Source organism: Aspergillus pseudonomiae, assembly GCF_009193645.1.
Source record: "Aspergillus pseudonomiae strain CBS 119388 unplaced genomic scaffold BDV37scaffold_38, whole genome shotgun sequence".
NCBI lineage: Eukaryota > Fungi > Ascomycota > Eurotiomycetes > Eurotiales > Aspergillaceae > Aspergillus > Aspergillus pseudonomiae.
In genome coordinates this window covers 221,481-245,092 of record NW_022476030.1, presented here as the reverse complement: position 1 = coordinate 245,092, position 23,612 = coordinate 221,481, and the positions used below count along the sequence as shown (strand labels likewise).

Below are 23,612 nucleotides of genomic sequence, written 5' to 3'. Positions count from 1 at the left end.
ATGACTACTTTTTCAGATAGACTGTATGCAACTGTCTCTCTCAACCCACACAAGCAACGCAAGAAGAACATACATAAAGGATACATGGTAATACCTCTCTGTAAAGTACTCAGTTGCTATAGTGTGCCATACTAGACTCTATGTACTAAATTAAAAGGTAGTTCGAGGTTTACATAAGGGCCACGCTAAGACTAAGATATTCTCCTTTTCTACACGCCCAGACTACCATTTGCTTCTTGGGTTTCTAGGCAGTGACAACTTTCTACGAGATACATACAGTCAGTCAGTCTCACGGCTCTGCACTAGCTCTCGGATTCCAGCCAGCGAACATCTGGAGTGATGATTTTCAGTCGTCCTAATAATATTTTCTCAGTACGATACCTAGCATGCACTCCCAGGCTTACATATAATTTGCCACATCCAACTAGAATCCCTGCTTCATTGACCTAGCCCAATCTAACCGTCTACACATTGGGGGCTTCCCGAGCAGGAATATTGTATCTAGTAGTATGTACTTATATAGACGAGAGTAGCCCTCGATGAACTATTAAGTAGTCTATGTAAGCTTGGAGTGTGGTCTCATCTGTATATTGATAGCAAGTTTCATGGAAGATTATGCGCAGCTGATGGGTTCCTACAAGCCCAGTTGATCATTAGTATCATGGTCACTAATCACACGAGGTTGAAACCCTATTCCTAACATCTGTTCATGTATAATCGCTCTAGACGTTTGAATATAGGTAGCCAGTAGTTGGATTAACTCTCGAGGTAAGTCTTTAGGTTGATCCCATGCAAGCATGTAGACATAGGTCCATAGGTGTCACGACCCCGGGCTGTGAGTATTGGATTCACTAGTCTGGATCACGGATTCTTCCACACATTATAACATTTTGCCCGAGCGGCATCCATTTCACCTCTCTTGGGTTGAGGGCGGCATTGGGCTTTCCCTGTTCATCACGTTTTGAATCTGGACTTACTGGCACCCCGCCACTGCCCAGATATGTCGGCGCAACTGTTACAATGATAGAGTCAATGAATTCCGTGTATTCGGGATTCAACAGCTCGCTCAGCACAGTCCCACCACCTTCAATCATCACACTTTTGACCCCCTCCGACGCTAAGGCGCGTAGAATGGCTTCCCAGCGCAAACGCCAATTTTGATTATACTCCACAATTCGGAGAAAGTCGCCTCCGTACCCTTTCAGCATCATCAATTTCTGGGGGTGGATTTGGGCCCCTGGCGACACAACCACCCATGGTGCCTTGCCTTTCCCTTCGACCGCTGTCCGCAGCATTCTGCATCCAGGATGAACGGGCCATCGCCCTGTTGGATCGATTATGACCGGCCGTGGTTGCCACATTCGTCCAAGACCACCAAATCCTCCTGCACCCTCCAGCCTACAGTTCAAGCCCGGGTTATCAGCCAACACAGTCCCGACACCTATCAAAATAGCATCATGGCGTGATCTTAGGTAATGCGTCATCAGTTTTGCCTCCGGCCCAGAAAGTACTGTCTGCATTCCTGGGAGCAGAGATATTTTGGAGTCCATGGAGGATGCATACGACAAAGTAACGTGTGGAAACTGGCGTCTCTCGTCGTATCTTGGGAGATAAGGCTCAAGAAAATCTAGAGGAAACTGAGGGAACAAGAGCGTATCTGGCGGTAGGGGTGAATCCAAATACGTCTTTGGTGGCGGTGGATTAGTAGATGCTTTACAGTCACCATTAGTAACCCTTATCCTCACAATGCCATGGCCCTTCTGATATTCATACCCATCGTGAGGTATGAGCTTAACTTCCGGGTTTTGTATTCTCCATTTCGCAGAGACATTGCGAACGTCCGTGACAGTACAGAATTTCCCCCCTGCTTCGATAAGCTTTTCAGGTTCTTCCTGGAACTTCGTATATATAGACGAAGGTAAGTACCCCTTAATGGCCTCCTTGCGGGCAAATTCCATGAGCCCCGAATTTCGCTTCACCCTGTCAATGTAATCAAGGTCATGCGAGTGTATAGGGCTGCTTCCAGGTGTCCTTGCGATAGTCACCGTTGAATAGGCCCCCTCGAAGCGCACAACTTTAATCTGGAAGTTGCAGATACCACCCTCACGTACCCTCTTTTTCCGAGGACGCTTACCCTCCGGTAGAGGCCGAGTCTCGGACGTGCGGTGCGTTGGGCGTCGTAGACGACACATATAGTAGTCCGTTGTGCAGTGACCTTCTTTACTGGAGTTGGACCTTTGCTTAACCCACACATTATCGATGTATGGCCAATATGTTTCAAATTCTTCGAGGCTAATCTCAATTGGATCTTTGCATTCAAACATTACTTGTCGTATTCTTGCGAGGTTTGGCGGGTTATTTATAAGGTTGTAATTAACTGGAGTGCCCACGTGCTCCAAGTTGCCAGCATTGGCACAGTTGTCATTCGATTCACTTGGTCCAGAGTCTTGCAGAATAGCCTCATTCTCAGCTGCCACAGATTCATGAAGACTTAAAGTAGCGCGGGACCTTGAGCTACTCCCAGAATCTAGTGAGCTTGTTTGATTATCAGGATTGTGCGTTGCGGTGTGGTGATGATTGCTCGCCTCCATCGATTTCTCCGATATTGAGTCCAGGGTAGGCGTTGCCGGTGCCGTAGTTTCATTGTGTAAAGGATATACATCAGATTCAGAGGATAATGACTTCGTACTCGTGTTTGACACGTCCGAATGGTCATGGCCCATGTCGGGTGCTTAGAAATTGGCTCCTAGTAGTCAAAGACTGTTCTGAGATGCATGTACGGAGTACAAAACCTCGGTTTGGAGGGCCCCACATCGGTTGGCAATGATTTCACTTCATGATAAGTCGATGGTATAGATACATACATCGGTGGTAGGTTTAGGGATTGGAGAAGTATGAGTAGACTCGACGTTTCTTAGTTTGCAATTGCCCCGTTCAGCGATTCTCTATGTTAAATGTTAGGTGTCGGTCTGCATCGCCTTGACCTATCCGCTCAAAGAATCCTTGGCGCAACCTTTACCTCCGGCGCGGAAAAAGTCCGCCCATGGGTTTACCGGTACATCAGAGTAGATGCCTATATACTAGCTGCGGGCACCAACACTACATACCTACAATTGCACCAATCAAAGTTCTGATCAATCGGCCTATAGCTTGTACGAGGACTGGTAGTAGTAAGTTAGGTAACATCAAGCATACACTCCATAGCAACTACCTAGTAGAATAACATTCAATATGCCCCGATTTCTGCGCCAGCACGGGCGAGCGTCTCATAGACTCTGGGTGGCAATTTATACTTCACCATACCAGAAAAGATCATCAGATCTTTGGCCATTACCAGTAACTCATCAGCTAGGCTTTGTCTGATTTGATTTTCGTATGTCCCAGAGTTCAGTCGTTCTCTTTCATGGCCAATACATGTGATGCTCCACATTACCACATGCCCAATATTGCGAGAGATCATCGTGGGGAAGGACGAGAATGCTTGAGCTGCGCTTCGGATATAGGGTACTGAGCCTCTAGCCCGAAGAGGAAGGATGTTCAGGGCATTGATGGCCTGCAAACAAACACTGTTAGAGACAGAAGCCAAGAGGGAAAGGAAAGAAAGTAGGAAGAGCATGAGTCCTTCACTTTGTTATGGATGATGATACTTACATCCAGGGCTGGGGTCCATTTTCCTGCTTCAACTTCAGCTTTGGCTTCCATCATTTGAAGCAACAAACCACATGCGTCACGATTGACAGGGCGGATTCGCTGGTAATATAGGGCATTCATGTTGTAAATGCTGATAATGTTTCTTGCCAGAGCCACTGGGTCTTCCACTGCTGTCAAGCTGAGGCTACTACCAGGCTCCCTAAGAGCCTCCTGCTCTGAGACTTGAGCATCTTGCCGTTTTGTCCGTGGTTGTAATGGCTGCAGTTTCAAGGAAGGGCCGCCCAATTCGACAGCTACAGAATCAGATAGTGCTCTGTTGATGATATCAATAACGCGGTCGTAATCTTCAGCGAGATGGTACAATAGGACGGCATCCGTGATTAAGCCCTTGTCGTCGGCCACAGCTGCCGCTTGTACAGTTATTGTTTTCAAAAACTCCTCTTGATCTACCAACTTGATCAAGCCAATCCGTTGTTCAATTAGCCCCTTGATTCTGGTTCCATCGGAACGTACATCTCCCAACAACCTGGCGAATTCCCGGGTTTCCAAGATATATTCGCGCAATGCCTCGTGACACACTGAGGCTTGTGACTTGCCCAAGGAGCCTGGAAGATCAGCGTTAAGGCAAAGCAAGGAGAAGTAATCAATTGCTGCCTCCACCAACCCCGTACGGAATTCCTTCGTGTATTGTATGACGAGATAGCCGAAATTGATCTGTGGATATTGTTTCACAGTGAATGATACTATTTCTGTTAGCGTATCCATATTAAGTCAAGACAGAACAAAAGCTAAGACTAGTGTTACTTACTGATTTCTTCACCTGAAGCATAGAAATCAGATACGCGCAGAAGGCCGTAGTAGGCCAAAGCAACTGCAAAGTGCACAGCGCTGACTGGAGCGTAAGAACTGAGGTAGGAGACGGCTTGCTCAAACATTCCTCCCAAGATTTGTAGGAGAAAGAAAGTTCCATAGCCGCCAGGTCCCTCTTGGCCCTTCCCGAAAACTCGCTGCCCGATTTCAGCGATATCTGTCTGGATATCCTCCAGCCCAAAAACATCTCCTGCAACCTCTTCAGTACGATCATCTTCCCTAGCTAAGTTGAACTGCAACCACATCCAGTCTTCGACACTTTGGTTTACACCTTCCAAGCGTCTGCGACTGAGGTCACAGCGTCCGATAATCTTGTAACAAGCCATCCGATAAGGATCAACAGTATTATCAGGAGCATTGCGCGATCGTTGTTGATATTCACCGTTGATTTTTTGTTGTAGATCCCTTGGTAAACGTCTATTCTGCGCGTAAGTTGTCATATAAGTCACGAATTTATGATCCAATGACCGGAACCCAGGGTCTTGGCTAACATATTCTGCCGCCTCAGTAATGAATCCACATCGGAGAAGATAGAATATGAGGATCCAGCAATAATCCTGACCAACCATTTGCAGCTCTGTCCCATCAGGAGCGAGATCCTTCCTCGCCGCTCTAAGTCGGATATAGGCGCGAATTTTATTGATCACAGTCGGTATTCCACCAAGCTGCGCTTCTCGAGGGTTTTTAGCAACCACATTTTCAACCTCATTGTAGAACAGATTCTCAAGAAACGTTCTGGACCCATCCACAATCCTCTTTCTCAAGCTAATAGCACGTCGCGAGCCTGGCGCTTCATCCAGGTAATCTTCAGAAAATTGGCGTTCCTTCAATGCACCCGGATCTGACGTGTTTACAATATTTGGAGTTTCTTGAACAATGCTTATTAGCGCATGGTAAGCGTCAAAGAGTTGCCGGGGAACCTTATGCCGTCAGCTCAGAATAAAACTTTCAATCAAGTCAACTTACATCGCCACCAACATGGCTTTCAACTTCAGAAAATTCGTGGAGGACAGGGAAAGTATGTGCTTGGAGTCTAGCAGAGTTCAGCAATTGAACCTTATCCGCATAGCGGCTCATCTTTTCCCGTAAGAAATGAAGATCTGAAGACTGAGTGCTGGATGCGTCACTTCGTTCCATTGGGGCGTCAAAAAATCTATGACTCGCCGTTCTAGTGCTGGGTACACCAATAACTGACTTCTCCATACCAGAGCGCCCAAAGACACTCCTATGGGTGACGCCTGGGGCGGTATAGCTTGATGTGGCACCATATTGTTTTGACTGTCGCACAGAATGACCGAATGCGCCTCTTCCATCACCGGTATTGTCATCCTTCTGTGCCAGACCAAAATGCTGAAAAATTCTCCGACGTTGCTCTTCCCAATCAAGGTCGACCTTTTCCTCCAAGAATATATCGAAATCTCTATGAATACGAGTGAGGCTCTCCGCAATCATTGCATGGCGGCCGCGTTGTTGTATATTGCGCAAAAACTTTTGATTGTCGGGGTCAAAAGTCTCTTGTTCTTTTGTAGGGCCTAATACCAAGGCTTGGGGGTCTAAAGCTTTAAGATCCCGCAAAGTATGCCCTGGTGAAACTCCAGATGCAGCGAGGAGATAGTGACTATTACCGATTAAAAATTAGTTATGTTGTAAAACCACGGAAGGGATATTAAGTCTGATGAATATACGTACGCCTTACTGTCCTGTATATGTTGTGAACCCTTTGTTCCCCCATTACCAAGTTCTCTTGCTTTTCTTCGGATATCATCAAGGCCTAATTGAAGACTGGGTAGCTCTTCGTAATTGCTGCTTCGCCCTATTGTAGAAAGTGGTCGTTTTTTACCACGCTCCAGCAGGCTGTTGAAAAATGCGGGCTGCGTGGATTGATTTGGAGGCAGTGAGGATTGGGTTGTATTAGCCTGTGCCTGGCTATGCTCGAGATTTGAAGATGGGGCAGACTGTTGCTGGGCTTGCGGCTGTGCGCCAAAAAGTGATCCGGTTGATTGACCCTGAGTGAACGTATTCCCTACAGCATTTATTGGATTATTTGTTGTGAAGAGGGTCGATGACTGTGTGGTGGCTCCCAGCGCGCCGCCCCCAAATAAAGAATTTGAGCTTGTGGATGCCATCGAGCTATGAAAATGGTGGGAAGGGAAGGACCTTTAACGATCAAAATAGCGTTGGGTTGGTGAATAAATTCTGATCCATAAGCAAGTGGTATAGGATTATACAAAAAGGCAGTGTATGAAAGGTGATGCTCACTGTTTGATCACACTAGACAATCGTGGACATCAGGCCTGGTAGCTCTGTTGTAGGTCTTCCCCTTCTTCGCACTTGATGTTTGTGAGACCGCTTTGCTGCGATATATTTCCAAAACTAGCTTATCCCGGACTTTCTATTTCACCGAATGCTCAGTCCACAGTAGCCTGCCTTAGGCTCACTAAGACAGAAAAGCCCTTTTGATAATAACGCCATCTGGGTTTAGTTAAGAGCAGAGTAGTACACCACTTCCTATATTCTTGTTCCTAGACTGCCTTGCATTCTCATATCTCTTTCGGCAATGCCCGTGTTCCAAAGCAAAACGTTTCGTCGTGCAACAACAGCATCGTCTTCGCTCGGGGAACGGATCGGCGAGACCTACCGCGCTAGATTGCCCAAGCATCCGTTTCTTCTCTTTGGATTCCCCTTTATTATGATAATCGTTGCGGGGTCATTTGCTTTGACCCCTGCTGCTGCCCTGAGATATGAACGGTACGACCGCAAGGTGCAGCAATTAAGCCAAGAGGAAGCAATGAATTTAGGGCTGAAAGGGCCAGACGGGGAAGAGGGAATCAGAAGGAACCCTCGGAGGCGGATAATTGGAGATGAGAGGGAAGAGTACTATGTATGTCAAACCATTTAACTTGTCATTGTTGAAGTGCACATCAGTAACAAACTTCTACAGAGGCTCATGGCAAAAGATTTGGACAACTGGGAGCAGAAAAGAGTGCAGAGGTTTAAGGGTGAACCCGATGGGAAACTGTGAAAACTACTTAAGTACTATCATACCACATATTTTGCATTCTGATAATCTCGCCTGTTGGCTGTTTCAGTATTTGTTCATTACGAGAGCTCTGCAGCTGATCAGCTTGCGTCCTTTTCTATATACCTTTCCCCTTCCACTTGTACTTGTACTTGCCAAACAGCCTTTGTGAACCAAACTGTTGAGTATGCACACACAAGAACTGTTTCGAATCCACTCATTTGGTGATTTCATTTATAGAAAGCCTTGCACTTCTGTTATAGAATCCCCCTGTCAGCAGCCTCGGTAGTACCGTAAGAAGCTCTGTACGAATAGGTTTGAGAGGCCCTCCACCATGTACTTCGTATCATTATTTGAAAATGGAATCCCCCACCAAATGTAGCTACGTACCTAGTCTTGCTCTCCGTGTTGTAAGAGATCATAACTAAACAATCAAAAGTGAACCAACCTACTTGGTTAAATTGCCTTGAAGACATTTTTACTGTATGAACGAACCTCTTTCTTTTCCCACTTTAGGTGACTTTCTCTAAACGTGGCACTATTTAAAAATACAAATATTTTCAACTTCATTTATCATCCGCGAATTGATTTAGTTATGTGGAACAAACAGACAGTCAACCCAAACCACTAGATGGTTGGTATGGTCTCTGTTGATGTTTGTACTGCAACAGGCTTTAGCAACGGAGTATGTCAAAGTACGCTAAAGTATGTAAAAGGACCACGATTAGAATATCTATAATAATACTTGCAACTATGCACTGTGGAAAAGAATGACGTCAGCTAAGATCGACGCGATCTAATTCTAACTACATAAATAGCACAGTTAAAAATAAGCAGATATATGTGTATCTACCCTATGCTTTTTGCAATATATTGGTTACTATTACGAGTTGACTAACTGAGGGACGGGAGCAGATTTAAGATGAAAAACAATAAGATTGCCACCGCGCTTTCTTCCTTCGTCAGGTTCCTTGATGGGAAGATCCAGACCGGCCTCCTGCCTCATAAGTTTTGGCTTTTCTGCACACTTTCGCCGCTTCCTGACCCTTTCCCCCGTGGGCCATATACGTCATACCCAAAGAACGTCTTGGTTCCTTCAATTTTCTTCACCATTCATTCGCCCTACCTGGAATTTCTCGCTTATTGACCCGTTTCCCCCTTCGTGCTCAATGATGGTAGTGGATCGGTGATTGGCATCAGCCAAACCCCTCCTCTCCCCCACTTTTTCTTTCTAGGTTTTCGATTGGCTCAGGAACTCTGCCTGAAAGTTGAGCGTGCGATCATTTTTTTGGGCCTCCTTATGTGAGACGCGAGCCACGACCGCCGCTGTGGCCAGACTTCATCCACCTCCAGTACCCAGTTTTGTCGCCTTGTGTTCGAGGTAGACTACTAAGCCCCAGAAACTAAGATTCCCCTTATCTTTTTTTTACCGTACTGATGGGTCTTATTCACTCGTGACTTGACTTTTTTTGGAGAATCGCCTGCCTTATCCAACGTTTGTCCCCCATCGATCCCCGTTTAAGACTTGCTGGACCATCGAGAATACCAGTTATTGCGCATAGACTGGCTGTGCAATTTAGCGTGCTCTTTACTGTCAAAATCAACGGCATTCGGCTACGGTGCCAGTTAAATGCGATAGCACTTGGGGTGCTAAGGTGCATTGCTTATAGGCTGATTAGTTCGGTTGGAGAAGTCCCCAGGGAAGTACTCGGCTGCTGGGCGTTTCCCATTTGGAAATTCAATTTATCTCGAGATGGCAAGCGGGCTTTTAAACTAATTTGAGCACCCGAGCGCTATTGAAAAGCAAGGGAAAGAACGTTGTGTTGTGTATGTGAAGGAAATATGTCTGCTATGACGGGTCCGAGATCACCTACTTCTCCGTGGCCTCAGGAGCCACCAAACCTACAAATCACAGGTCACCCTACCTCAGCAGCAATTTTTTCGTTGTGTGACTCTCACCAGTCTCCGCTCAACTCCAGCCTTAGTCCTCACAATACAGTCCCAGAACGTTCGGGTCCTAATTATTTCTCTATCAGCGTGGAGAGTTCCACCACTCCTAGAAAGACTGGTGATACGCTCTCTTATGCCCAGTCTTCAATTCCTAGTCCGAAACCACACTTATTACCTACGAAGACTGTGCTCGATGATTATGCGAATCACATAGGAGCAGGCTCATCCGTTCACGAACGCAGAGCGTCTGCGATCTACAGACGCTCTCTAAGTCGTGTCTTACCGAAAAAGGATTTTATTTCTAACCAGTCTGATACCTCTACGAGTATAAAGTCTGGAAATGGTCGTGCCGTTGCAGTTGAACGCTGTGCTGAGTTACTCGAATCCTCGCCCAATGATGTCATGCTGTTAGATGTGCGGCCATATGCGCACTTTGCGAAAGGGAGCATCAAGGGATCGTTGAATCTTTGCATACCAACGACTTTATTGAAACGTCCTTCGTTTGATACACAAAAGTTGGCAAATACTTTCACAAATCACGTGGACAGGATGAACTTTGCCAGGTGGAAACATTGTCGTTATATCATCGTCTATGATTCAGGGACTTCTGACATGAAGGATGCAGGGCCTTTGACAAATGTGTTGAACAAGTTCACGACCGAGGGATGGGATGGGGATGGGCTAATCCTTAGGGGTGGGTTCGACTCATTCTCGAACCGATTTCCCTCTCTCTTGCAACAGCAAAGTTCGCCTGCAAAACTGTCAAAGAAGCCAACTTCAATGCACATAGACCTACCATCTGTTGCCCCTATTGCTGGGGGTTGTGCTTTGCCTGATTCCTCACGTCCCACAATCCCCTTTTTTGGGAACATCCGGCAGCACATGGATCTTCTTGGTGGTGTCGGTCAAATTCCTCTTCGGCTGCCCGAGAACCTGACAGAATCGTTGAGGCAGTCACTACCACCTTGGCTGCGGGAGGCGACAGATCCAGCAGACCAAGGTCGTAGCGTTTCACAGAAATTTCTAGAGCTCGAGAAGAAAGAGTTAGAACGCATGAAACAAGCACTGACTTATGACAAGTCTTCCGATACTTCAGCAGCCGATGCTTTCCCGGAGAAATTCCGTGTCGCAGGTATCGAGAAAGGCACAAAAAACAGATATAACGACATTTATCCTTTTGATCACTCCCGGGTGAAGCTGCAGGATGTGCCGCCTGGGGAATGTGATTACGTAAATGCAAACTTCATGAAAGCAGAGTATGGCAATAAGCGCTACATAGCTACTCAAGCCCCTGTACCTGATACATTTACTGTGAGTTCCATCGATTCCTCAGCATCTGGTTCGCCCTAGATTCGTTCTCTGCAAACCCTTATATCAGCCCTGATACTAGTTTGGCTTACGAGATCTCCAGGATTTCTGGCGTGTAATCTGGGAACAAGATGTCAGGCTCGTCGTTACTTTGACTGCAGAGTTCGAAAGAGGCCAGATTAAATGTCACCCATATTGGGAGTCTGGAAAATACGGGCCTCTTCAGGTCAACAACTTTTCCCAGAAATACCTCGATATAGATTCTCCACATTCGCATCAAGTCGGTCCTTCATTAAAAACAAGCGAGGATTCCGGTAAACCTTATATCATAGTTCGGCATTTTGGTTTGTCACATTCGGCTTTTCCATTTCAGCCGCTACGTGAAGTGACGCAGTTGCAATATCCATGCTGGCCTGATTTTGGCACCACCTCACAACCTGCCCATCTACTTAAGCTGATTGAACAGTGTGATAAAGTCAGAAATGCATCTCCCAGCCGTGACGTAGGGACAACTGAGCGGAGGCCAGTTTTAGTCCACTGCAGTGCGGGGTGTGGCCGTACGGGGACCTTCTGTACTGTTGATAGTGTGCTGGACATGCTAAAGCGAAGACCCGCAGAAGACACAGCACACTCGCGGAGCTCACAAATGATTGATCATTCCTACCACGACTCATTCGATGGAAAACTGGATCTCATTGCCAAAACCGTAGCTGACTTTCGCACACAACGACCTAGTATGGTCCAGAACTTGAGTCAGTTCGTCCTGTGCTACGAGAGCGTTCTAGAGTGGTTCGTTTCTCGGATGGAAAATAATCGCTTGGTACAGTACTAGTAATATAGCTTGTCACCTCACTCAAGAGTCAGACCTTTGACTCGTCAGGGACAGTCTTATTGGTTATGCCCGTTGTTCAGCATCTACACTTGTCTGGTCTCCCTTCATATATGACATGTATACTTAGACGCATTCCTATGTGTTTGGCAGAGCACTTCGTCTCGATTTGCTTTTCTACTTATTTCTTTAGGGAACAAGTCTTGTTTGGTTTATCCTGGAACTAGATGAATTAGCCATTTACTTGTATCTCTCTGGCGATGGGGAATTTATGGTCTCTTGTGACAGTGTACGCCAGAGAAAGACAGCAACCCACTCGTTCAAGTTGAAACTAGGGGTTTTTATGAGGTGGGATGGTATGACAACGAAAGGTACATAATTTAGGAACTGTTTTTAGAGCATGGGATCAGTTCCTTCTGTACCATGTTGATATAAATAGGCTGTGGTTAAGGAGAAGCCCAGGAGCAAATTCAGGACTTCGGCCCCGAAATTGAAAAGCCAAAGGCGCGTAATCAAAATTAATGCAAATTGGTGCTGAGAGTTCAAGCTGGGTTTTTGTATCCACAAGAGGTGGTATGGATCTGGATATATCCAGGCATCACTAACTTCTGGATGGCTGTCTCTCCTCATCCATCGTCACTGGATGCTCAGGCAACCATATCTAACGGCTACTGCCTGCCAACTTCCAAACCGATAAATCCCCACTCGATCCTGCTCACATCCGTGCTGATAATGAAACATAACTTTATTTCTAGGTGGCATATGAGTCTGCTTTCACTGAATGGTCTAACATATCTGCATCTTTATAATCATTAGATTCTCGTACATTGCAAGTGCCAGATCTCACTAGCAAGCTTCAAACTAGATATTTGCTGCTTGTTCTCTCATCATCAATTACTTGAGGTCTTCTAAACGAGTCATTGAAGCCAGCGCCATGCTTCTACAACTCCCCACAGAACTGATACAACTTGTTCTTCAATATTCAACCACGCCAGCCTTCCTGCAGGCAGCTTTTGCTTGTCACACCCTCTATGACATTGCCTCTAACTGCCGGGAGATTCTATTGCATCACCTGTACCAAACACCTGGGCTGAATGAGGATCTTCTACGTGCTGAGTCAAAGCAACTGTTCCGGGTGCTCCAAAGGCGCGCGTCCCGGCAACTGTATGGTGCCCAGTTCACCGCAAGTTGTACTCATTTCCACTTTGGGCCATTGGTCCTTGATGTCAAAGCATCATCGCTAGCCCCCTCAGAACACCAGGCCTTGGCACTTGTTTACAAAGGCCACGAGGACATTCGACTTTTTCGCACCGAGAATGGCCAACTTCAACTTAAAGCTTGCTTGAAACCACACCGACTTCAGCCAGGCATAGTCGAGGTTCTAAGGACAGCCTTTGATGCAGATGATGGCCTCTATGTCCTACAACGCTTTACACCTACGGTTGAAGAAAGTCCAGACTCAGAGCACCCATTCATTAAACAAGCATCTAAATGTTATATCGGGGGGCAGATCTATCTCATTCGCTACTCCCTCCAGTCTCGCCATGATCCTGTTCGCGTGTGTACATTCCCGGACCATGCTGAGTATGAGCCTTTGGCTCTCGCCGCTGCCAATCGAGATACTTTTGCAATTTCCTGGCAGCATTGCCGTGAAAGTGAAGACTATGAAGTAGTGCTTTATAATGCACAGAGCACATCTAGCGTCCACAGCCTGCCAAGCGCAATAGGTTCGTTTCCCAGTTCTGCTGCTAATAAATATGGAGAGATAGATTTTGACCAAGTTACAGATCTTGCATATGATTCTTATGTCCTTGTAGACTGGACCAAACAGCATCAAGATGATGACGTACACCTCCATGCAAGGTTGGCCGGTCCCCGTTTCAACTGTCAGAAAGGACCCGTTATAGACCTTGCATTCAACGATAGATCAACCCAAATACTCTATTACCACCGAGCCCAAACTTTATATGGGTCATTTCAAAGGATCAATATGACTTCTTTCCCGGTCCAGCCTACATTATATGAGAACTCATCGCTGGTACAGTTCTCGGGTTCCTTGAGTCTTCTCTTCTCAATCGCCATTCCTTTTTATGGAACACATGTAACGCGAGTGGAGGGAAACGGGCATTCCAGATGTCACTGGAAATACCTTGCTTTAGGAATAGCGACTCATCGCACGGAAGATTGGACAGTCGCATGTTTGTTGAAATCCGAAGCAAGCTGCTCATCTCAACTTTGTGGACATATTCTGAACCTTGAACGCGGGCGACGCTTTTTTGACTGGACAGTAGTTGCACGACTTTGGGGCTTTCAGGATTCAAATAATTCCCTCGGTTGTAAAGTTGCTACTTCGAAACATGGCACACGGATTGCTGTCGCTAACTGGAATGTCTTGTACATCTGGGCACTGCAGCCCAGTGCACTCATCAAACAAAATTCCAACGGGTATTACCCGCCCTTGCTGCTGTCCCCAGACTCAGGAATGGTCGAACTGCGGCCGATAGTTATCCCACTAGATGCGGTCTGCTTCAAACTACGTTTTACAGATGTGGAGGACGAATTGTTGGCTATCACAGACAGAGGGTTGATGTACTGGGATCTTGGCCCGTTAGGAAGAGGCCAAAGAATAACTAAAGAGCTACCGGCTTAGATGAGTGACTTGGGGTGACTTAGTCATGCTAGGTGTGGGAACGGCTTTTGGGGTTCTCAGATCATATGCTATGATATGATATGCACCTAATCTGGATGGGTTATGCTACCGACGAGCAAGAAGACCAGTTATTAGGTGCGATATCGTCCAGCATATTCATTAGGGGTAGAAAGAAGTTCTATAATATATGTTTCTTTGAGATAAATACAACTGTCGCACATCAATCTCCGATGCACTGTACTTGGCAATCAGCTTTATTTCAAGAGGTAGAAAGATATCGAACCTTCGGTGCCTGCTAAACACTATGGTACTTCCGCATGATAATGCAAGGCCGCCATGGCTGCGGTGTATGTTCTCTTTTTTACAAAGTAGACTTTCAACATGTAAGCGTCCCAGGCGAAAGAAGCGATATCGGGATACATGATCCCCAAGAAAGTCCATCGCCCGCACACAAGAGGCCACTTACAATCAATTCATGGCATCTCCATCTTCGCTTTTCTCCCAGTACTGATTGATGACTCTCAAAATACCGGCAAAGACTGTTACAGTATAGGGCAATGAACTAAGGAGACCGCTTTGAGAAACTCGATTTTCCGAAATAGATTTTAGTCTTAGTCAACTTACCACTCGGAGTGTCAGACCGTGTAGATCTCTAATAGAAGTAGTACGCGTGTCGAAGATTGCACACGGGTGTGTCTTAGGACCTTACGTGACATTCTCTGATATGCTCTGACAGTTCTGGTCTGATCATTCCCACTCTCATATCTCTTGCTGGAAAGTTCTCACGACAAATAATGGCGATTATGAGTGGATAGTGCGAAAGGGCCGGGCCAAAAAAAATCATTGCTCTTCTCCGCTGCCAGACATAGCCAGAAATGTGATGATGAGGAAAACCCACCAATACCTGGTAGGATGCAAAATATGTCAGCCTATTCTCGATAGGAGGGTGGATTTAAGATATACAAAGCGCTTACTTCTGGAAGAATGTTTTCTCAGCGATATCTTCAGGGTTTGTGCCATCTGGAGTGACAACAACAGGGCGATTAAGATGCGGCCGGGGTCCAGCTTCGAGGGGTATAAGTTTCATAATGGGGCTTGTTGTGTTTGATGCAATGGTAGACTCGAGCAGTGATAACGTTAGAGCCACGCAATAAACTTTATTGGAAGAATCGAGATAAAGCTGAAGCAGTGGCCTTTGTCCATCGCTTCCTGCGATGGCAGACCAAGATGTGAGAGTCCCGGCCCATTGCTTCGGGTCAATCCCGTTGGATGTATATATGCCGACACGCACTAGGTTCGATGACTCAGCTTGCGCCGTGATTGGAGGTGAGTAGGATATCACATTGGACTCTAAAGAGTTTGGATCGTAGGAGATGCGGGCGAAGACCGAAGGTTCAGAGGATATTATGGGCCAATAGAAAATATCTGTTGAGATGCGTTGAGAAGAATCAGGAGTAGTAGCCTGAGCATATGAGCTGATGGTAGAAAGTACCGAGAATACGATGGTAGATAAGCGCATGTTGAGGAGATCAATGATAGCAGGAGGTGGAAGTAGAGGAGGTTGTGCAAGTGGTTGAGGTAGTATCTGATCCTGCAAAAATTAACCCCTGTGGTATAATCTGTACAGAGAATACAGAGACCAGGGAAAATCCAATACATGTGCTGTATCTACAATACAAAAAGGGCGGTACAATACATACTGTGATACCAATTTTAAGAAGATACATACCGTATTGTATGCACAGCACATACCGCTTTCTTTCTATGCACGTTTGCAATTAGGCCCAACCAAGTCCGTCTTTTGGGAGAATGTTTACCTCTCCGTATTCATACTACAAATGTCCTATACATGTATGTATATACTTTAGGTATATATCAGAAATATCCTGTCGATGACGATATCGAGTTGTCCTCCTGTCGTAATTCGGAGCGATTCGGAGCTTCATTGTCTCTATTGTTCTAGTTCTCCACATCAAGTTGGTCTGGAGGTGTTGGTTCATTCCCCACACTGTGCGCTTGGTTGGATTCTTGGGATGATCCCAGTATACTCCAGGGTATGCTGTCATACTTCTCCGTACTCAGTGGCTAGGTACAGCATCCCTCGTCTAAGCTTCTCCGGTCTTTTACAACTTTCTCTGTTTCGCTCCCCCACGCACAATGACATATATATAAAACTAATCACAGAAACCGAAGGAAGAAACCCCCCAAACTAAAAAAAGAAGCGAAAACAAAGTGAAGTAAAACAAAGCAAAGACATCCAGCACTACTTTCACCCTCTATATCTTTCCTAGTTTCACTCTCTGAAGTGCCACTTTGTTTTTTGAAGAGAAAAAGGTAGAAGCTTTACCTAGTGAGCCCAACAGGCCTCCACCTGATTCATCTGACACCTCCGATTAGGGACTTACTTTCGCCTTTGCCACCTACTCAATATTTTTTTCTTTTATTTACTGTCATTTGCCTCTCTCCCCATGGCCTCCATAGCTCCTTCGATGCCCTACCGCCGGCCATCGCGACAGGGTTCTAGACAGGCATCTAGAGATAGCCGAGACGACATTCACTTTCACATAGATCATTACATCGGTATCGATGTTGGGACCGGCAGTGCCCGGGCTTGTATCATCGACAGTAAAGGTGATATTGTTGGTTTGGCATCGGAGAACATTGGCCTTTGGCAGCCACAACAGGGATACTATGTCAGCTCTTTCCCTTTCTTACTTCATGTTTATTGATTGATTCTGTCTCCCTCCTCCCTTGCCTTTCAATTTCTCTTTCCACATGCCTTGTACTATCGATGCTGAACTTTTGACTGATGATATTCATTAGGAGCAATCTACAAATGATATATGGCGGTGTATATGTGTGGCTGTCCAACGCGCCATTAGCCAACACAACATCGATCCAGAAACCGTACGAGGGATTGGCTTTGATGCAACATGTTCGTTGTCGGTGTTCTCCAACGTTACCGACGAACCTATATCTGTCACGGGGCCCAATTTTGATTCGGACCGCAATGTCATCCTTTGGCTAGATCATCGCCCGATAGAGGAGACGGAAAAGGTCAACAATACCAATCATAACTTGCTTCGTTATGTTGGTGGGAAAATGTCTATTGAAATGGAGATTCCCAAGGTCCTGTGGCTGAAAAATCACATGCCCAAAGAATTGTTCGACCAGTGTAAGTTCTACGATCTGGCGGATGCACTAACCCATATCGCAACTGGCAACGAGAAGAGAAGCTTCTGTAGCGTTGTTTGCAAGCAAGGCTACGTCCCTGTCGGGGTGGACGGAAGTGTCAAAGGTTGGCAAGAAGATTTCTTGGCCGAAATAGGCCTTGGGGACCTCACTCAAGAGAACTTTAAGCGGATGGGAGGTGTTGATGGGGTGGTGAGCCTTTTTCTTTGCTTCGGGTTCCTGCTGGATCATGTTTTTTTTTTTTTTTTAATTTTATTTTTAATGTTGACCGCTGACTGCTCCAGAACGGCGATTACCTAAGTGCTGGAGAGCTAGCTGGAACCCTTTGCGAAAAGGCGGCCTCTGAACTGGGATTACCTTCTGGTATTGCTATAGGAAGTGGAGTCATCGACGCTTATGCAGGTTGGGTTGGTACTGTTGGTGCCAAAGTCGACCTCGGATCTGAGCAGCTAAGCTCAAATGTCGCCAAGAACGATAAGACGCAAGCCTTTTCTCGTCTAGCAGCTGTAGCCGGTACCTCGACCTGCCATCTTGCAATGTCCCCCAATCCTGTATTTGTCCCTGGTGTTTGGGGCCCTTATCGAGACACTATTCAACCGGGATATTGGATGGCTGAAGGCGGGCAGTCCGCGACTGGAGAGCTCCTCAAATACGTCATTGAGACACACCCAGCCTTCAATCAGGCGGTCTCGATCGCTGAATCGTACAATGCCAATATATACGAATACTTAAACGAACACTTAAAGGAAATGGCGCATGAACAGCAAGCCCCAAGTGTGGCTTATCTGGCACGCCACTTTTTCTTCTACGGTGATCTATGGGGTAACCGCTCTCCGATTGCAGACTCCGAAATGGCTGGCTCCGTGATTGGCCTTTCAAGTAATAAGTCTGTGGATGGGCTCGCTATCTATTATTATGCCACGCTCGAGTTTATCGCTTTGCAGACACGACACATTATCGAGACCATGAACAAGGCTGGCCATAGCCTCACTTCCATCTTCATGTCGGGATCTCAGTGTCAGAATGAGATCTTGGTTGGCCTCATCGCATCCGCCTGCGGCATGCCTGTCCTTATTCCCCGGTACATTCACGCTGCCGTCTGCCATGGTGCAGCCATGTTGGGTGCTAAGGCTGCCAGTGCAGATGCTGACGGCAAAACAGAAGATCTATGGGAGATAATGGATCGGATGAGTAAGCCAGGGAAGAAGGTAGTCCCAACAGACAATGCGACTGAGAAGGCTTTGCTTGATGTTAAATACAAAGTATTCCTGGAGCAATGTTACAAACAACAAGAGTATCGGACTCTTGTTGACAACGCTGTGAGCTCATGGAAGTCTACTTGAATTTGATTTTATTCAGTTATATGACGACTTATGTTGCCTTTATTACCTCTCCTGGTGACTTTTCGGAAACGACTGCTTAATCTAATTTCTTCCAAACTGTACACAGGTCCTCCAAGTGGCTTACTGCATTGCTAGATTAATGAACATGAATAGGGTATGGTTATATGTACAAATCAAGCGCGAATGAAATGAACCCTCGAGTCGCTTTGTATAGGTACACGCCTCCTGGTCTAATAAAGTAGTTTGACTAGAATGGGTATTTTGATATCTGAGTACTAATTTCTGTGAACACAGCACATCTATATTGAAAGTAAATACTTTACAAAGGTCAAGCGCCACGTTTCAATAAAATGGATACCTGCAGCCCTCAGAGCCCTGCGAAACAGCGCATTTATTCACCCGAAGGATTTGCAATCAATAGGCCATGCCACTCCTTGACCTACCGAGCGTTTTAAATGTTTGGGATGTGCCAAGTGCCAACGTGTCGAGGCGATCAACACCCATAACGTCCATGTTACTGTAGCCAGACAAGTAAAAACCAATCACAACGACAAGGTATGTGAGGACAAGAATAGACCCTTTGAAGTAGTTGCTCTTTCCTTCACCGTAGACATACGATAGGAGAAAGACACAAAGTATAACTGATACCATGTCCCATTGTGGGAAAATAAGGCTAAACAATAGAATTTCCAGTTAGACTTCTTGACCCTTTCCTAGCAGTTCCAAGGATAGAGTTAAACATACTTGAAAGTGTGAGTTAGGAGTTCTGTCGGATCAATTAAGCGTTCGTAAATAGCGCTGAATAGTACTAGGGCTGGAATCTGCAGAAGGCAAACCTGTAGGGCGTAGGCCGAACCGATCTCCATCGACAAGGCTATGTTGCCATTCATGGCGAAAGAGATAGCATTCTATGATATTGAAAGTGAGCCATTGCATTTATTGAGTTTGGGATTGACCGATAAGACATACCAAGAACTCCGTCGTGTTGGGAACTAGAGCAAATAGCGTGATTCCAAGGAACTTTTCATCAATGTCAACACTCTCCAGTACCACATCTACAGTGTTCACAAGAATTTCAGCGATGATTGCATAGAAAATGGTGGCTCCTAGAAGAATGATTGAGCTTCTAGCCCTGCTCCAGTTTGGGGCATCATGCCCGCCACTGGTTTGGCCGTGCTCGAGTCCAATATCATCAAGCTCCTCTACTACCGCCTTGATTGGGTCAGTGGATCCCCTGTTACCATGGCGTGCTGGGGTCTGTTGAATGGATAATTTTCGGGTTCGAGCTGCATCGCGGGCAGCAACTGCTGCAGCAGTTGCTGCAACTTCTGTTACCTGGCGCATCAGATGTTCATTCTCCTCACCCGACAACCCTCCAAAACGGCCAAAACCTGAGTAGTCCCCATCGCCCTCCCCATGCGGAGGGACAAGATAGGGCGTGCTCGTATCACGCATCGAGCTTGATTCCGGCTGCTCTGCGCCGGACTCGATCGAATTTTCGGACAAGCCGATATGTTTCAGGGATTGTCCTAGAATACGTTTGTACAATTGAGAATCTCTAACGGACCCCTTTGGGCCTGAACCGGCGTTTGCACCAGCAGCCACTGGTGGCCCGCTATGGAGGAGGTGCCTTGGCTCGAAAGGGCCGTGCTCCTGGACGACAGCCGCGGCTTTCTTCTCCTCAATCTCTGTAGCCCATATGAGGGCAGCGTGGGTTCGAAGCGTAAACCATAAGCCAATAATATACGATAGAAAAAGAAATAAAGCCGCAAACCATGAGTAGGGCTTGACAGCCTTTCGGAAGAAGCTGTCATTGACAGCAGGGACCTGAGAGAAGTAACAACGACGGCAATCACTACTGCTCGCATCTATAGCGTTGAAGCAAGAGCGGCAGTTTAATTCATGCTGAATGGCAAATGAGAAACAATATCCAAGTGAGCGAGTTGGGCGAGAACTTACGCTGCCATAAATTTGATAGAACAGTGTCGGCCCGAAGGCAGCAATCACGGCGAACATCAGCATTGTAGAGGTAACACCGGCGGATTTAACATTAAACCTCTGTGTTTTACGCTTGATAGCTCCAAAGCACATAGATAACCCAGGGAGAAACAGGATGCCTGCGAAGATACTACCTATGATACTACCTTCAACAAGTCGGCCTTTACCCTCGGTTAAAGCAACACAGTATAGGTAGACTTCGACCACCGTTGAAAAGAAAGCGTTAACAGCAGCACCCATACCCATTGAGGACTGTGCAGAGATCGAAGCAACGGCCTGTCCAATGAAATAAGCCAAGGGGATGATGGAAACAAGGGCTAGGGTGAAAATCAAGCCCGGGTGAGTCAAGGAGTTTTGAACACCTAGAGTTTTTTCCAAAAGGAAGTAGTCAAAAATCACAAACAGTACCACGCCGAGAAGATTGATCAAAAAGATGTTGGTACCGCCAACCGTGTATTTCCAGTATCTTAATCCGGCGGCACGATAGGTGCATAAAAGAATAGATGAAGAGGAGTTTGGGCTCAGCCGTGTGTATGAGGTATCGGAATGGTATGAAAGAGCGAGGGGATGACGACGAAGATGATCAAATAATATGATGGTCACGCGTCCCATTGGAATCCAGAAGACCAGCAGCCAGCAGAGGAGAGATACCAATAGCATCAAAGGTCCTACGAGGAAATAAAAGAAGACAAAGAACACGACACGACCAAGAGTCCACTCGCCACGGCCAAACAAACGTCGTTTATGGTGGCCTAGAGGACTACCGTGTGAACTGGCTCTTTGCGTCCGCTCCAGCAAACTATCTTGTTCACTGGCCGAATCAATGCTATTTCTTCTTCTGCCCACGAGGGATCGGCCGCGGCGAGGGCCGAAGAACAGCCTTCCATGCTCTAGGTCACCGTTTTGCCATTGCTCATACTCGCTAATGCTGCGGCCTTCACCTTCATCTTCCTCTGCGTAATTTTCATCTGTGTCAAGACGGACAAATGATCCGAACGGGTATATCAGATACCAAGAGAGGCCGGAGAAGACCTTCCCATATTCCACAGCACTTGGAGAGTATGCGAAGATGAAGCAGGCGACGGAACCAATAAGCGCAGCCAGAGCAAGCCACCACCCGAAGAATACGGTCCACAATAAATTTGTTAGGAACAGCATTGTTCCCACTCGACCGCCGGGTGATGAATGAATATCACCTTCGGCGGTCTTCTCTACTGAACGACTCTTCTTGTATAGGGCAGGTTTCCATAGCCTTATTCCAAAAGGATGCGTTTCATTGATAGCCTGCTGCCGATCCTTTAATGTAAAACTTTCCGCATCGCTGACGTCCTCGTCGTTATTATCGTTACCATTTTGGCTTCCACCCTCAGAGTGTTGAGAAGAGGTATCATTTCCGGCTCCTTCCAAACTAGGTACTGGTAGTACGGTATTCTCATCTTTATTATCCTCAGGGTCTGCTCGTGTCAGAGGACTGATGCGAGTATTGACTCTTCGCCTGAGGCTTGAGCTTTCCTTTCGCAAGGGGCGTATCCTTGGTGAATTTTGAGGATTCGTAGCATGTTGCTTAGCGATGTCTTCCTCAACTTCTTGGACATCATCGTCAGTAGAGAACTCCTGGCCTTTATGGGGTATCGTCCGCTTAGAAGACATGCGACGCGTAACGGATGGTTTCCTTGGTTTATCGGATTGGGCTACCGTTGAGGGTGATTGAGACTGGGGCATGCGGTTTGAACTCTCCGGTCGACTTTCATCCAGGCGTGAATCAAGTTCCACCCTTTCTGAGGGTTCTAAAGTACCTACAAGAAATACGTAAGTGACTTAGATTAGTAGCCCCAGCGACCAACACTAGAACGCACCATAGGTTCTTCGTTCTTGTCCCGTAATCTTTGACTGGCGGACGGTTCCAGACAGCATATTTTCATTGCTTAGAGTCGACGGCAACCGCACGGACGTTTCTGGTCGAAACGAAGGGGATGGGTTACCCTCTCCTCCTTGATTTCCAGACATAGTGTCGTCTATTTACCTTTATTCTTTCATAAGGGTGTTGATCTTTGAAGTTTGTCAGGTGCAAAACTCAGGAGGTTGGGGAAAACGGAAGGGCAGGAGCCTGCTAGAAGAAGGCTAGGGAATGAAAAGGGAAAAAAAGAGAGAGGGAGGAAAGGTAAGCAAAAACAGTTCACTAATACAGATTCGTGGAAAGAAAGGGAGAAATATTCTGGGGAGGGAATAAAGAAGTCGACCAAAGGTCCTGCACACAAAACTATACTGTGTCCGTTGAGAAACCAGGGTACATGTTGCAATCAGTGCCGAAATTGGGTTTGGAGGTAGGCTACCACAAAGATAAATGGGCGTTAGAGGGAAGGAAGCTATGAAGCTAGTTTGATCATGAGATAAGACAAGAATTCCGAGTCTCACACTCGCAAGTCAGCTGAGACTTCGACATGTAGGTCTCAGACCTCGTCTAAGTGATGAAGAGCAGGCGAACGATTCTTATTGATCATTCCACGAATGTGTACTTGTTAAGATGCACGTTGACTGTCCAGGACGAGTCTCTATACTTCAAGTTCAGGGCTTGACCTTCTTCTATCTCTCGAAACGTACCACACTGCAAAGCCAGAATGACCACTACATTAGATAGCGGGTAGGAAGGATCCACAGATACCAATCAAAGCTTTCTGTTGTATCCAGCCGCCACCGTATGACCATACCCAAGTACTAATACCTGCCTGGTATTTTTTGCTGGATTCCTTGCCTTAGGCATAAACTCATAAACTCGTGGCTGACTGATGGTCCGTGGCTAGT

The 23,612-nt window shown here is 46.4% G+C and overlaps 6 protein-coding genes across 6 annotated transcripts; 3 read left to right on the top strand and 3 right to left on the bottom strand.

Annotated features, from left to right (window-relative positions):
• Window positions 1–608: 608 nt before the first annotated feature.
• BDV37DRAFT_249973 (RibD family protein) lies at window positions 609–3,002 on the bottom strand. The gene has a single exon (XM_032082145.1). It carries the CDS (start codon window positions 2,721–2,723, stop codon window positions 852–854), a length of 1,872 nt encoding a protein of 623 aa, XP_031940924.1. The 5' UTR covers window positions 2,724–3,002; the 3' UTR covers window positions 609–851.
• On the bottom strand, window positions 2,984–6,842 carry nic96 (linker nucleoporin NIC96). The gene is made up of 6 exons (XM_032082144.1): window positions 6,781–6,842; window positions 6,211–6,717; window positions 5,488–6,139; window positions 4,460–5,441; window positions 3,652–4,394; window positions 2,984–3,553 (listed from the first exon to the last, which is right to left on the bottom strand). The coding sequence occupies exons 2-6, from the start codon at window positions 6,645–6,647 to the stop codon at window positions 3,227–3,229; spliced, it is 3,141 nt and encodes a 1,046-aa protein (XP_031940923.1). The 5' UTR covers window positions 6,648–6,717; window positions 6,781–6,842; the 3' UTR covers window positions 2,984–3,226.
• A 61-nt stretch (window positions 6,843–6,903) lies between these two features.
• BDV37DRAFT_249969 (cytochrome c oxidase assembly protein COX16) lies at window positions 6,904–7,817 on the top strand. Its single transcript, XM_032082143.1, has 2 exons — window positions 6,904–7,402; window positions 7,463–7,817. The coding sequence occupies exons 1-2, from the start codon at window positions 7,079–7,081 to the stop codon at window positions 7,541–7,543; spliced, it is 405 nt and encodes a 134-aa protein (XP_031940922.1). The 5' UTR covers window positions 6,904–7,078; the 3' UTR covers window positions 7,544–7,817.
• A 1,565-nt stretch (window positions 7,818–9,382) lies between these two features.
• On the top strand, window positions 9,383–15,832 carry BDV37DRAFT_272024 (uncharacterized protein; the record flags this gene model as incomplete). Its single annotated transcript, XM_032084807.1, has 7 exons — window positions 9,383–9,630; window positions 9,763–10,801; window positions 10,902–11,112; window positions 11,821–11,837; window positions 12,751–13,354; window positions 13,415–14,234; window positions 15,823–15,832. 7 exons carry the CDS (start codon window positions 9,383–9,385, stop codon window positions 15,830–15,832), a joined length of 2,949 nt encoding a protein of 982 aa, XP_031940921.1.
• A 754-nt stretch (window positions 15,833–16,586) lies between these two features.
• Window positions 16,587–19,280, top strand: BDV37DRAFT_133911 (FGGY-family carbohydrate kinase). The gene is made up of 4 exons (XM_032078748.1): window positions 16,587–16,611; window positions 16,675–16,970; window positions 17,101–17,661; window positions 17,754–19,280. The coding sequence occupies exons 2-4, from the start codon at window positions 16,746–16,748 to the stop codon at window positions 18,810–18,812; spliced, it is 1,845 nt and encodes a 614-aa protein (XP_031940920.1). The 5' UTR covers window positions 16,587–16,611; window positions 16,675–16,745; the 3' UTR covers window positions 18,813–19,280.
• On the bottom strand, window positions 19,227–22,817 carry BDV37DRAFT_272022 (calcium/hydrogen antiporter; the record flags this gene model as incomplete). The annotated part of the gene is made up of 5 exons (XM_032084806.1): window positions 19,227–19,485; window positions 19,557–19,720; window positions 19,782–20,606; window positions 20,772–22,606; window positions 22,667–22,817. The coding sequence occupies 5 exons, from the start codon at window positions 22,815–22,817 to the stop codon at window positions 19,227–19,229; spliced, it is 3,234 nt and encodes a 1,077-aa protein (XP_031940919.1).
• Window positions 22,818–23,612: the final 795 nt, after the last annotated feature.

Coding starts and splice junctions, on each gene's coding strand:
- BDV37DRAFT_249973 (XM_032082145.1), bottom strand. CDS start 2,723: ATGGGCCATGACCATTCGGACGTGTCAAACACGAGTACGAAGTCATTA.
- nic96 (XM_032082144.1), bottom strand. CDS start 6,647: ATGGCATCCACAAGCTCAAATTCTTTATTTGGGGGCGGCGCGCTGGGA. Junction 6,140..6,210: donor CATATACAGGACAGTAAGGC/GTACGTATATTC, acceptor AATCGGTAATAG/TCACTATCTCCTCGCTGCAT. Junction 3,554..3,651: donor AATGGACCCCAGCCCTGGAT/GTAAGTATCATC, acceptor GTTTGTTTGCAG/GCCATCAATGCCCTGAACAT.
- BDV37DRAFT_249969 (XM_032082143.1), top strand. CDS start 7,079: ATGCCCGTGTTCCAAAGCAAAACGTTTCGTCGTGCAACAACAGCATCG. Junction 7,403..7,462: donor ATGAGAGGGAAGAGTACTAT/GTATGTCAAACC, acceptor AAACTTCTACAG/AGGCTCATGGCAAAAGATTT.
- BDV37DRAFT_133911 (XM_032078748.1), top strand. CDS start 16,746: ATGGCCTCCATAGCTCCTTCGATGCCCTACCGCCGGCCATCGCGACAG. Junction 16,971..17,100: donor AGCCACAACAGGGATACTAT/GTCAGCTCTTTC, acceptor GATATTCATTAG/GAGCAATCTACAAATGATAT. Junction 17,662..17,753: donor TGGGAGGTGTTGATGGGGTG/GTGAGCCTTTTT, acceptor TGACTGCTCCAG/AACGGCGATTACCTAAGTGC.